Source organism: Bos taurus, chromosome 21, assembly GCF_002263795.3.
Source record: "Bos taurus isolate L1 Dominette 01449 registration number 42190680 breed Hereford chromosome 21, ARS-UCD2.0, whole genome shotgun sequence".
Lineage (NCBI taxonomy): Eukaryota > Metazoa > Chordata > Mammalia > Artiodactyla > Bovidae > Bos > Bos taurus.
In genome coordinates this window covers 14,551,994-14,566,083 of record NC_037348.1, presented here as the reverse complement: position 1 = coordinate 14,566,083, position 14,090 = coordinate 14,551,994, and the positions used below count along the sequence as shown (strand labels likewise).

Below are 14,090 nucleotides of genomic sequence, written 5' to 3'. Positions count from 1 at the left end.
TTACTGAAGAAATCTTCTTTAATGATAGTTTTCACCAGCTCCAACTGCATACATAGATACGTATCCAACTCAACCAACTACAGAGATACGTATCACCTCTGAGTTGTAACTGCCTTGGTTTCTAGGATTTTGAATGATCTGGATTTGTAGTGCAGCATTCTCTTAAAAATCTTTGTATTATAAGGTCTGTCTCCTTTATAAGATGAGTGTAAATTGGAGGAGGACGATTCCTGCACGAACTGGTCATCTCAATTCCTGCATCCTTTCCTGCCTCAGTTGTTGACTCGGTTTATTCCATAAGTGTTCTGGTCTGAGAGACAAATTCTCTGGTATCTCTTCTGGTTGTTGGTGACAGTTTCATGATGAGGAAGAGGAAAGATCAGGAGTAAGTGTTAGGGAAACGCTTGGCATCCCACTGGTTGTTTACTTTTCTGATATTTGGATGACTAGCATAAGAGACTGGGGAAATAGGCTGGAATCAAAGCCTTCAGTTCTTGCGGATGTTTTCTGAGGTTGAGCAGAGGGGAGAGCCAAGAGTGAGCTGGTATCTTTTTGTTCCAGCTGATGGAAGCTGATTCACAAACAAAAGTTTGCTGAAATCACATCCAGCGGATACATCAAACCATATTAAGCATGAAGGGAGAGGGGATGGCAGAAGAAGGAGCTGAGTGTTCGAGGGGAGGGCAGAAGAAGACAGAAGCCTGAGAACTTGCTGACATGACATCCCATTGGCACTTACAACACCCAGTAATGAGAGATCTCAGTCATCATGGAAACATCATTGTCAAGGATACCACTGGTCTCTTCAGAGCTCTGTGCCAGTGGTGTTTCAGTATCTGTGAGGTCCAAGGGCTCTGGGGCAATGATCAGACCTGCTGAACAGCAAAAGGCCTCTCAGGGACTGTTGAGTGAGACTGTTAGACCTGAGAAGCCGGAAGTGGAGTGGATGGACCTGGAGGAGGGTAACCACATTGGTGCCAGACACGGGTGGCACTGGGAATAAACCTAAATTTGGTGCAAGCATCATACTATCAGCAGTGTCATTTGCTGCCTGTAAGGCTGAAGAGGAGAAGGAGACAACAGAGGAGGAGATGGTTGGATGGCATCACCAACTCAATGGACATGAATTTGAGCAAACTCAGGGAGATAGTAAAGGACAGGGAAGCCTGGCGTGCTGCAGTCCATGGGGTCGAAAAGAGTCGGACACGACTGATTGACTGAACAACAAGGCTGAAGCTGCTGAGAGGGAGCCCCTTGTACCATCACACGGGACCCTGGCTGGCAGTCCAGAAGTGATGGGTCTGTTCCAGCTTTCACTGTGATCCACATAAGGAGCTGGCATTGCAGGAGATTGTGGTCCCTGCTATTGGAACTGTGACTTCAGGAAAGCCTTCCTCTGGCAGTAGAAGCTTATCTCCACCAGAAGGATGTCATCAGGAGACATATGGCAAAGATGCTACGTGGAGGGGCATTTTGCTCCTAACATCCTAGAGAAGACTATTCAGGAAATCAGTCCTGAATGTTCATTGGAAGGACTGATGCTGAAGCTGAAACTCCAATACTTCGGCCACCTGATACAAAGAACTGACTCATGGAAAAGGCCCTGATGGTAGGAAATATTGAAGGTGGGAGGAGAAGGAGACGACAGAGGATGAAATGGTTAGATGGCATCACCGACTCGATGGACCTGTGTTTGAGTAAGCTCCAGGAGTTGGTGACAGACAGGGAAACCTGGCGTGCTGCAGTCCATGGGATTGCAAAAAGTCGGACATGACTGAGTGACTAAACTGAACTGATCCTGGAGAACAAGGTAGGAAAGCATAGCTCACAGGTCAAATCTGGGCAGCTACCTATTATCATGTGCCTCTCAAGTCAAGATGACTTGACTTTTTCTAAAAACAAGCACTTATTTATTTATATATTTGGCTGTCCTGGGCCCCAGCTGTTGCATTCAGGACCCTCGATCTTCATTGCAGCGTGTGGGATCCCCAGCCGTGGGATTTTTTAGCTGTGTCCTGGGGATCTTTAGTTGCATGGTGGATCGCAACCAGGGATCAAATCCAGGCCCCCACCCCTACGCTGAGAGTGCGGAGTCCCAGCCCCTGGATCACCAGGGAAGTCCCTGCATTTTTAAAAGGTTTCAAAAAGTCAAAATAAGGATAACATCAAGTTCTTTACAACGTGTCATGCGCTGTTCTACATCTCTGCATTTATTAGCTCATTTAATCTCTACAGTCACTCCATGAACAAACGTAAGCCTGGAGCAGTAGTCAAAGATCACACAGCTAATGATTAGTTCAGTTAGAATGCAGACCCTGGGAGTCTTATCTCAGAGCTTGTACCCTTAACTTGCTTCCCCTTATGACAAGTTCTCCAGCACTGTTAGGGTGGATAGAGTGTAAGTCTAGGAGAGACATTCAGGAAACACAGTCTGGCAAGTTCACTAGAAAGAAGCAAGGGGACAGAGTTTCTGTTGGGAGGGATGAAAAAATCCTAGAGATGGTGATAGCTGCACGATCTTAAGAACAGACTGGATTCCCCTGAATTGTACACTTAAAAAGGACAAAATGGGAATTTTGTGTTATGCACAAAAAAGCCTTTGACTGTGTGGATCACAACCAACTGTGGAAAATTCTTAAAGACATAAGAATACCAGACCACCTTACCTATCTCCAGAGAAACCTGTATGCAGGCCAAGAAGCAACAGTTAGACGTAGACATGAACAACTGGTTCAACATTGGGAAAGGAGTACATCAAGGCTGTATGTTGTCAGCCTGCTTATTTAACTTCTATGCAGAGTGCATCATGTGAAATGCCCAGACTGGATGAATCACAAGCTGGAATCAAGATTGCTGAGAGAAATATCAACAACCTTAGATATGCAGGTGATACCACTCTAAAGGTAGAAAAAGAGCCTCTTGATGAGGATGAAAGAGGAGAGTGAAAAAGTTGGCTTAAAGCTCAACATTCAGAAAACTAAGATCATGGCATCTGGTCCCATCACCTCATGGCAAATAGATGGGGAAAAAGTGGAAACAGTGACACTTTTATTTTCTTGGGTTCTAAAATCATTGTGGATGGTGACTGCAGCCACGAAATTAAAAGATGCTTGCTCCCTGGAAGTAAAGCTGTAACAAACCTAGGCAGCATATTAAAAAGCAGAGACATCACTTTGCTCACAAAGGTCCGTATAGTCAAAGCTATGGCTTTTCCATTAGTCATGTACAGATATGAGAGTTGAACCATAAAGAAGGCTGAGCGCTAAAGAATTGATGCTTTGGAATTGTGGTGCTGGAGAAGACTCTTGAGAGTCCCTTGGACTGCAAGGAGATCAAACCAGTCAATCCTAAAGGAAATCAACCCTGAATATTCATTGAAAGGACTGATGCTGAAGCTGAAGCTCCAATACTTTTTCTACCTGACGCAAAGAGCCTACTATTTGGAAAAAGACCCAGATTCTGGGAAAGATTGAAGGCAGGAGGAGAAGGGGGTGACAGAGGATGAGATGGTTGGACATGACTGACCCTAGATCATCCTTTTCCTTGCTTTTTGCCTCGCCATGTGTCCGGGGCACCACATACTTAGGTGTCCTTGGATGGCATCACCAACTTAATGGACATGAGCTTGAGCAAACTCCAGAAGATAGTGAAAGACAGGGAAGCCTGGTGTGCTGCAGTTCATAAGGTTGCAAAGAGTCAGACATGACTTAGAGACTGAACAACCACCACAAAAAGAAAAAACCAGTTTAAAAAGCACGCTTGGAGCCTGTTGGGAGCTCTCACTCCATGTGACTGGCGCTAAATCATCCTTTCCCTCACTCCCTCCTCACTGTGTGTCCTTGGAGGAGCAGCAGGCAGGAGCCCCAGTGGTTTCTGTGCACAGCATTCAGTATCCTTCCGAAACTGTGAGGGAGGAAGCAGTCATCTGCAAATTCATGACTTGTGCTTCAGTTTAATCTTCTATTCTCAGGACTAATCAGCTGTTTAAGTTGGGTCCAGACTCTTAATTAAAGCTGTCAGCTCTTGAAAGTTCATTTACCGAGCCTGACTCTCCAGTGACAAACCAAGGATCTGGGAGATTCTAATACAGCAATGAGACCCCAACACACTAGAACGTGACCTCACCTACACACAGCTGGGCTTGGATGAAGAGGCTAAACAGAAACACAGTTTTCAGGTTTGCTCATTGCTTTTCACTGAAAACAAATCCAATTATGCATGGTATTCTCTTGTAACATGCTATTTTTATTTATTATCTTAGCTACTGCTTGGAAAGAGTATTTTGTTTGTGGTGGAAAGTAGACTAACTTCTCAAAATGTAGCGCTTTGGAGTAATCAACCTCCATAGTAACTATGGCTGAGAATATTGGGCAGGTCACCTGGACAGTGGTTGTTTTATTGAGTTCTTTATAGTGTGCAAAGTGCTTTCCCATATATTTTTTTCACTTGGATGATCTAAGCCTCTTTGTCTCTATGATTTCAGAAGTTGATTAATTATCTTTAGCAGATTTTTCTCACCAGATCATCTTCTTCTGTCACTCAACCAAGCAGGTCTCAGCATTCCCCTGTCACAAGGGATGCAGGCTTATTTTAATAACAATAGAGGCCAAACCTAGTTAGAAAAAAAAAAATCCCTTGCCAATTCATGCAGTTCATTTTGAGCCAAACATCTGCAGCCTGAGTTTCTTTGAATGACAGTATGCCCCATTCTCTGGGTATCTGAGAGGTGGAACAGTGTCTTGCACAGGTATAAATAATATGTGGGAACACACTATGCAAGCTACTGGAAAGACTTACAAAGAAAAGTCCCAGTTGAACAAGGTACTGTGCAAGGCTAAGAAGGTGAACAAGACAGGCTCTCCCTGTTTTATTATAAGATTTATTATTATTTAATAATAATAGATAATAATATCTATTAATATATTATATATTAATACATATAACAATATCTATTATTTAGATAATATCTACAATAATAGTTTATTGTTATTTAAAATAATAATAATAGGCCAACAGATCGGGAAATGGCTGCTGTTGAAAATGGTGTTTTTTGTGCTCCCAGATCCCAAGAGAGGTGGCAGGCCACGTCATGCAGGCTGCAGGGAGTAGCCCCAGCTCCCTTAAGAGGCAGAGGAAGGGGGAGCTGTGGACAAAAGCCTTTATTGTGGTTTGCAGAGGAAGCAAGGGTGAGGCTGGGTGAGCAGCTTAGGACTGGAGTTTTTGATAACTTCAGCTGACCATGGGGCATAGGAGCTGACCCTGTGTGTCTGAGATAACTGTAATCCCTGGGTTTATTAAACCAGATAGATGCATAGAAGTCCAGTACCTAGCTCTAGGTTGATTTTGGCAGGTGGATGGTGACCCAGGGTGTAAGATCCCAAAGAGGGAGGTGATGGGGCAGGGGAGGGGTTGGGCTCCAAATTGGTTGGTTTGCATTTGAGAGATGCCCTCCCAGGCCGGTGGTTTACTATCTCTAGGAATCTGCTAACCCTGAGAGAAGCTGCCCCTCCAAAGTCAGCAAGCCCCCAGATGTCAAAGCATTAGATAAAATAAAAGACATGGTTAGTGCACGCCACCCAGGGGCTTCCACTCTAATGTGGCGAGCAGCCAAGGAAGCGGAAGCCCGAGCCAAATCTCGAGACCTTGGTTCTTTCAACTATAAGAGGAGGAGTTTAGACTAGATAAATGACAACATTTCTTTCATGTCCCCTATCTGTGATCCCATACAATAATTAAATATGAAAAAGGTGACAAATGCTGTAGCGGAACGCTTTGGGAGGAGAAGAGAAAGGTGGCTGAGAATTGAAAATTGGGTTTTGAGCAGAAGCACAGGTGTTGAGCTTGGAGTTTGGCATGGGGTTGGGCTTGGGAAGGTGATGGAACGGTTGGCTGGTGAGGGAGAGCAGGGGCGGGATTCATCTCAGAGGCACCAGGTGGAAGACAAGAGTCTGAGCAGAGGTTCTCAAGTGGAGGTAATTCTGCCTCCCTGCCCCAGGGGACAACTGGAGGCATTTTTGGTTGCCACAATTTGCGGGGTGTGGGGAGGGCTGCTCCTGCCTTAAAGCAGGTAGAGGCCAAGGATTCAGCTAAACATACTACAGCGTACAGTTAGCTGCCCCGACACCCAACACCAACCCTGAAACATCAGTAGTGCTGAGGTAGGGGAAAGCCAGGATTAGAGGAAGTTTAAGTATGAAACCCCGGAGAAGGGAAAGGCTACCCACTCCAGTATTCTGGACTGGAGAATTCCAGGGACTGTATACTCCATGGGGTCACAAAGAGTCGGACACGACTGAACAACTTTCACTTACTTTCTTAGTATGAAAAAGTGCATGGTTTGTGGCCTGAGTGCTTCTCATAACCTGGCCTGGAGGCAAGAGAAGAGAAAGATGGTAGGAGGCAGTTGTACTCAGCATTGCATCCTCTCCAAACCCCTGGTTACAGTAAACCAGACAGATACCCAAATGCAGGGTTCCCCTCACCTGGAGCCCTCTCATATTCCAAAAAGGACGCTGGAGAGAGTTTGTTGAGCTTTGTTGTTTGTATAAGCAGAATTTTAAATTTTTATGAAGTCAAATCTGTCTGCATTCCCTCTTAGGGTTTCTTCTTACACTTCTGAATTTTAGAAGTCCTTCACATTCGCTCCTCATACCTCATCAAGATTTGATAAATATTCTCTTCCATCTTCATACCAATTTCATATGGATCGCCTTCTTTAAATATTTAACTCTTTAATTCAGTCTTTTCCAGAGGTGCTACAAGAGTTCTTGGTGATAATTTAAGATGATTCTAGGAATTCCATTGATAAATATTTTGGGGGGTAATGGTTTTGTGTTCTTTTCAAATGAGTATATATTCATGATATGAAACCCATATTTTAACCTGGGGCGTTGCTTAGGTTAAGAAGTTTTAAAAAGATGAGTCAATTTGAAAACTTGAGTATATAGTAGAATGGGTGATAAACAAAATATGGCAAACTGCTGATAGGAATAGGAGCATTATTACAGTCTGAGAAACACTAGTTAAATCCACTTGAAATTTCTAAATCAGGGAACACTTAACCTGATTTCCCTCCAACTCAACTCCAGATTATTAATCAACTACTTCAGACCATTTATCGAATTTCTCATTGATAATAATTTTTTAAAAATAATACATCAGTTCTAGACAATCTTTTCATTCCATTAACCTTTCATTAATCTTGAGCTATGACCACACTTTTAATTACTATACTTGACTTAACATTTGGCCCAGTGACCCTTCCCTCCTGACAAGGAGTGCTGATTTTGAAAACGGGGGTCAGGGTCAGGGCATGGTGAAAGGTCAATGACTTGTAGACAGCAGCATGCCCAGGAGAGCCCCTGGGCTCTGACCTAAGTATAATAGATTATGATTGCAGGCCGGAGCTGGCCAGGTAGTCCTAGACCCTTGAATTAGAAGTGCGAGTGCTCTGCCATCCCAAGGGGAAATGAAGAGAGACAAGAAAGAGATATTATGCATTGATTGCAACGTGAGGAACCAATGATACTCTGTGCAATTAAAAACTAGACTGAGTGTGGTGAAATCTGAGACCTGAAGGGAGGCCTGGAATGAGGCACTGGGTGAGTCATAGCACCTCCTGCTGCTGCTCATCCGGCTATGAGGCAGAATGATTCTTATCGCAAACAGTGTCGAAAAGACATTTCAATCTATCAGGAAAACATAAACACACAAACACGCACATTACACACACACACACACAATGTTATATCTACAAGTATGTGAATCCTAAAGAAATTTAGGATTTCCGGTTTCAAACTTAAAACCAGCGAGGAAATAGGCTTTGGCTTCCCCCACAGAGTTCCTGTTAAATCACAGTTTTCTTTAAATACACAATGATTTTGCAGTGATTTTCATTGTTTCTTTGAAGTATATCAGCACCTTGGCTGAAGGTCTAGATGGAACTTTTAAAAAATGAGAAAAGTATGAAAAACATCTCCTTAAACCACATATCCTACAAATCAGTGGGGGAAATTATTTAACCATTAGTGTTGATCTTGGGTGGCCTTGCCCTGTAACGGCCTGGGTTCCCAGCCAGAGATTGAGGCCAGGTCATGGTGGTGAAGGAAATGGCAACCCACTCCAGTAATCTTGCCTGGAGAATTCCATGGACAGAGGAGCCTGGCAGGCTACAGTCCATGGGGTTGCAAAGAGTCAGGCATGACTGAGCAACTCTCACTCACTCACTCACAGTGCTGAAAGCACCAGATCCTAGCCACTAGACCAGTGGTCAGTGACCAGGGCCCCGGCCTTCAGCTTTGCAGAAAAGAACTCCCACAAAGACAAAAATAGTGAAGCAAGTCAAGTATTATATTAAGAAGACAAAGAATTACAGTACATGTGGATAGACACATGGGTGGACTCAGGGAGAAATAGAGTCGCTGAGTCACACCCTCGTGGCAATTTGAATTACTTCTATGGGACATTTCTTCTGGGTTTCCTTTGGCCAGTCATTATGATTTGCCTGGTTCACAGTCTCTATCTGATACACCTCAGGATTCTCCCATGTGTGAACATGCATCTCTTAGCCAGGATGGATTCTACCAAAAGGGCGTCTGGGTAGAACCTCCCTTAACACGACTCCCCTTTGGCCTCCAAGGAGCCTTTTCTGTGCGTATGTGGTCAGGAAGGTCTCCTGACTTCAGGAATGAAACTTGTGGTCTGAGCAGGGCCCAGGCTCCTCTCTTAATTGTCCTGCTACTCTCATCTTGGAGTTTCAGTCAAGAGGGAATGAATCCAATAGCTTTGCCCTGGGTGGGGGAGGTCCATCTGCCTCCTGCCTCAATCTCACATACAACTTTTAAAAACACACACAGAGTACAAAGTGGGCTGAATACCAAGGCAGAGATTTATCTCTCCCCTGACCCAGTGCAACTGGCAAAGGAGGGTGAAACTTCATGGCCCTATAGCCCCCACCCAGAGCAGAATGTGACAGAACTGAAGAGTCGGTGGGACTGGAAAGGGCCTTAGAGTGCTTTGACGCCCACAGCTTATCCTCCAGAGGAAGAAGCAGAGGACACTAATACTTACCCATCTCCTGCTCCCCACAAAGTGACACTGCTATTATTTTTCCTGCCACCAAAAAGCAAATCATTTTCACATTTGGTTGGAGGCACTGGTGGCGTCAGTCTCGCTGCCTCTGTTGAACTTCTGAGATCTTAACTTTGGACACAATGTGGTGGACAACATCTCACCACAAGTTGTTGTTGCTGTTCAGTCACATTATTCAGTCGTGTCCGACTCTTTGTGACCCCATGGACTGCAGCACACCAGGCTTCCCTGTCCATCACCAACTCCCGGAGCTTGCTCAGACTCATGTCCATTGAGTCGGTGATGCCATCCAACCATCTCCTCCTCTGTCGTCCCCTTCTCCTCCCGCCTTCAATCTTTCCCAACATCAGGGTCTTTTCCAATGAGTCGGCTCTTTGCATCAGGTGGCCAAAGTGTTGGAGCTTGAGCTTCAGCATCAGTCCTTCCAGTGAATATTCAGGGCATAATTCCTTTAGAATGGACTGGTTTGATCTCCTTGCTGTCCAAGGGACTCTCAAGAGTCTTCTCCAACACCACAGCTCAAAAGCATCATTTCTTTGGCACTCAGCCTTCTTCATGATCCAATTCTCACATCTACACATGACTGCTGGAAAAATCATAGCCTTGACTATACAAACCTTTGTAGGCAAACTGATGTCTCTGCTTTTTAATACACTGTACAGGTTTTGTCATATCTTTTCCTCCAAGGAGCAAGAGTCTTTTAATTTCTTGGCTGAAGTCACTGTCCGCAGTGACTTTCGAGCCCAAGAAAACAATCTGCCACTATTTACACTTTTCCCCCATCTGTTTGCCATGAAGTGATGGGACTGGATGCCACGATCTTTGTTTTTTGAAAGTTGATTTTTAGGCCAACCTTTCCACTCTCCTCTTTCACTTTCATCAAGGTAAGTGAAAGCAAAAGACGAAGGGCAGATGCTGAGTCAGGCTAGAGTTAAGGCTGAGTCATGCTACAGCAGGGGCTGAGTCGTGCTAAAGCATGCTAGCCTATGGGGTTAACCAGAGGGGATGAATCCCAGAGGAGTCTGTCTCGAAGTCAGGTGAAATTCTCAAGTGGAAACCTAAGTGGGAATTGAAACAGTGCTCAAGTGGGAGGCAGGAAAGGACCTGAGGTCAGCTTCCCCCTCAAAGGCTTGGATTTGTGGCTAGATCAGGATGCTGTCCATTCTGGAGAAGCCCCGGCGAGAATGCATCCTCCCTTTGTACTTCTTCAAGGTGGGCTGCAGGAGCTCTCGGCAACTGAAGAGGGCTTTGCAAAAAAGAGCTGGATTTATAAATAATGCATTTCCTTTGTCTTGCAGGAATTCTGGAGGCAGAGGTACAATCAGATCAGCTGTGAACAGCTTACATAGCAAATCTAATAGGTTTGTAAATTAGATTTTGTGTTCATTTGTTTTTGCTGTAAGGCAGCTATTAATCTGCTTCTCCTCTTTGCTGGATGGTGCCTTTCTTACTTAGCAAATAGATCTGTTTCGTTTCACTTTGGCTTTGCATTTCTCTAATCAGTGTGTGTAGGGGGGTGGCGGGGAGCTGTTGATAGAAGAGCCCAGGAAATGGCCCCAGTCTAGAGCCTGCAGAGATGGAAAATTCAGATGGGTAAGAGTCTTTCTGAAAAGGAGCCCACCCGCTTGGAGGCACTTGAGCCACCAATGAGCTTATTCATAACTTGAATTTTGCCAAATAATGGAGACTCTGAAAGGAATCAGGATTTCCACCCCATTTCATGGGGAGAGATTAAGATGGAAAATAGAGCACTCAGAAACTTTGTTGAGACCTCTTACAAATATTTAGGAAGTCATCTCAGAACTGTTAACCTTGATTATTGAAAGTGAAGTGCAAGTCACTCAGTCATGTCCCACTGTTTGTGACCCCACGGACTATTCAGTCCATGGAATTCTCCAGGTCAGAGTACTGGAGTGGGTAGCCTTTCCCTTCTTCAGGGGATCTTCCCAACCCAGGGATTGAACCCAGGTTTCCTGCATTGCAAGCAGATGAGCCACAAGGGAAGCCCATGATTATTGAAGGTGCACTCTAAATCTAAAAGAGTGTTTCCCCAAATGACAGTCTTTGGCCAGAGGACAGCTTAATGCTGGAGAGTGAGAAAATGCTTTACAAGCCAACAGACCCAGGCTTGCCACTGGCTATGGTTGGACCATGCCTAGACCCGATTCAGAGAATATCTTCCTCTTCCACACCCTCTTTCTGTAAATGGGAAAACTGAGGCTCAGAGTGATAAAGTAATTTGCCTGTAGTCTCATAGCTTGTGAAATCTTTCCACTACACCCTCTGCCTCTGTTTATGAAAACAGCAAAAATTGCAAAGGGTCAGGTCTTCTGTTTGCTTTGATAGCTCCCTTTAGGCCTGTCAGCTGGAGGAATACTCAAAACCCTCGAATTTTATGTTCTCTGCCAAAGTTGCATGTATTTTAATCTCTGACAAGTAGTATCAGCCAGAGGAGTCAGAAGTTTTGGGAATGGAGGTATGTGGGGAGAAAGCGAGTCCCCCAAATAAATTTCTTCTCTACCTACAAAAAGCAAAATAGAGCCCTGGGTTTAGACCTGTTAAAAGGATTTCATCTCTTTTAGCATGGCTGTTCCAAGGTAAATGCAGAGGACATAGATGTTTGGTTTGAATCCTTTCAAGCTCCAGAATTTGGCATCACAAATCCATGTGTCATTCTAACTGAGAGAATGTGCTGTCAGGACACACAAAAGGAACTTGCAATGTGACCCACATGCATCACCGTGGTTCCCGCGCTGCCTTTAGAGATGTAATTGTAACCTGGTTTCTTAGAAACCCACTAGCATAGATTTCCAGCAGCTGAATTCAAGCAGGTCCTGTAATGCCTGAGTCAGGTGGGAAGATGGTGGTATGCACCCAGAATTATGTATGAGTGGCCTCAGGCACTCAGAGCCAGCCAGCAACTTCATCCATCCAGGCTCCCCTAGAGTCAAATTCAAATTCAGCAACCACTTATTTATTGAGCATCTGCTATGTTAGACCATTGGGGAATGCAGAAACGAGTGAGGGAGGTCCCCTGCCGCCAGTCTAGTGGGGGAGAGAAACAGAACACGAATAACTCTGGAACAAGGCGGGTGTTTGAAGAGGCATCTTACAAACGAGGGATAATGAGATAAGGCTACATCCCATTGCCCCAGTACGAGTTTTTGTTTTCCTCTTTATTAAGTTTGCAAACCGTCTTATGATACGAGGTTGTTAATGCAAGTGCTCTGCAGAGTTTTGCAAAAGTGGCTTGAAGAAGGATTACTGTTCCGACAGTGACTGCTAAGTTTCACTCAGAGGAAACGTTGTGGGTGGGAGAGGGAGAAAGATAGTTTATTACCCCCTTTCCTGTCTCGCAGAATATATGTAGGTTATACCTGAGGGAGAGAGTTGGTGCATTCTAAAAGATAAATAGACTTCCTTCCCTTCCCAGGTAATAACTGCAATTTTGCTCCTCCGAAGAAGTTTACATTCAAGCTCGTGCAAAAACAAAACGATTAGGCTTGTCATTGGCTTGCTAACAGATCATGTCTCCCCTCTTCCCCTTTTTTTCTCCCCCCCACTTCCAGAGCTGAAGTTGTGATAAATGGCTCCTCGTCGCCAGCTGTTGTTGACAGAAGTAATGAAAGCATTAAGCACAACATCCAGCCAGCCTCGGCCAAATGGAGACACAACCAGACGCTCTCTCTGAGGATCAGGTAGTGGTAATTACCTCTAGGACAAGAGACAGACTTGGCCTTCTTCGGCACAAGCCAGCAAATTGCCACTCTCCATCACCTAAGCAAGTCAGAATAGAAATAAAATGTTTACCTCCAGCCTAGGCAGGTTTCATCTCTAAGCGATCAATTGGAAATAAAAACCCGAGACAAGCCCAGCAGCCTAACATGTGTGTGCAGCGACTGGAGTGGGGAGGGGGCAGGAGCAGCCAGCTGAGGTCCTGGGTTTGGAAGGAGCGAGGCTCTGGGTCAGCAGCAGAGAAAGCCTGGCGGGGGTAGGGGGGTGGGCACAGAGATCACAGATGGCTTCCTTCCGGAGGAGCCTGAAGCAGCAGTCCTTGCTGCTTCCATCATCCATCCCCAGCTTTCAGCGGCGAGGGTCCTCCCGTTTGCCTCTGGAGAGTTGTCCCCTCCATGGTCCTTGGGTCAGCAAGGACATGACATGATGTAAATAAAATGACATGAAAATAAAAAGTCACATCCCAGCAGCAGGTGACCCAGGAGCTGACGGGACACCTAACCACAAAGGGAGGGTCTGTTTAACCAAAGAGCAGCTCTTGTCTTGATCTTAAAAAAAAAAAAAATTGATTCATTGATTTATTTTTGGCTGTGCTGGGTCTTCGTCGCTGCGCAGACTTTTCTCCGGTTGCAGTGCATGGGCTTCTCGTTGCGGTGGATTCTCCTGTTGCAGAGCACAGGCTCTAGGGCACGTGGGCTCAGTAGTCGCCGTGTGTGGGCTCGGTAGTCGCCGTGTGTGGGCTCGGTAGTCGCCGTGTGTGGGCTCGGTAGTCGCCGTGTGTGAGCTCGGTAGTCGCCGTGTGTGGGCTCAGTAGTCGTGGTGCAGGCTCAGCTGCCCCTTGGCATGAGGAGTCGTCCCAGATCTGGGATCAAACCCATGTCTCCTGTGGATTCACCACCACTGGGCCCCCAGGGAAGCCCCTCTTGTCCTGATGTTTACGGAGCGATGTTTCCAGAGCGGTGTGGTCACTGTTGGGCGGTGGGAATGGGGAGCTATGGGGGAGGGATTCCAAGGTCAGCACAGTGGCCACTTGGCCTTGACAGAGCCGCGGTACACCCGGCACAGACTGGTCAGTGTAGCCCAACCATTGCCCTGCAGATGTTGTGCTGGGAGCTGATGTGAATCAGACATGCTCGCAGGAGACGCAAGTGTCACAGAGCTAGAGCATGGCAGTGAGATGCTGGCAATGGGCAGCGTTACCTCATAGAAATAGGTAGGGAAAGCTCCTACTGAGCTGAGCGCTTCATTTTGTAAGGGGACTAAGA

The 14,090-nt window shown here is 45.6% G+C and overlaps 1 protein-coding gene across 2 annotated transcripts in view; it reads left to right on the top strand.

Moving 5' to 3' along the window:
* The window catches only part of ST8SIA2 (ST8 alpha-N-acetyl-neuraminide alpha-2,8-sialyltransferase 2), a 72,386-nt gene that overhangs the window by 29,923 nt on the left and 28,373 nt on the right, over window positions 1-14,090 (top strand). Inside the window, exons 2-3 of one of the 2 annotated variants that reach the window (XM_005221765.4) lie at window positions 10,389-10,451; window positions 12,660-12,788. In XM_005221765.4, the coding sequence (XP_005221822.1) occupies window positions 10,389-10,451; window positions 12,660-12,788 (192 nt within the window). The remainder of the gene's footprint in view (window positions 1-10,388; window positions 10,452-12,659; window positions 12,789-14,090) is intronic. The other variant, NM_001098113.1, reaches the window with a different exon arrangement.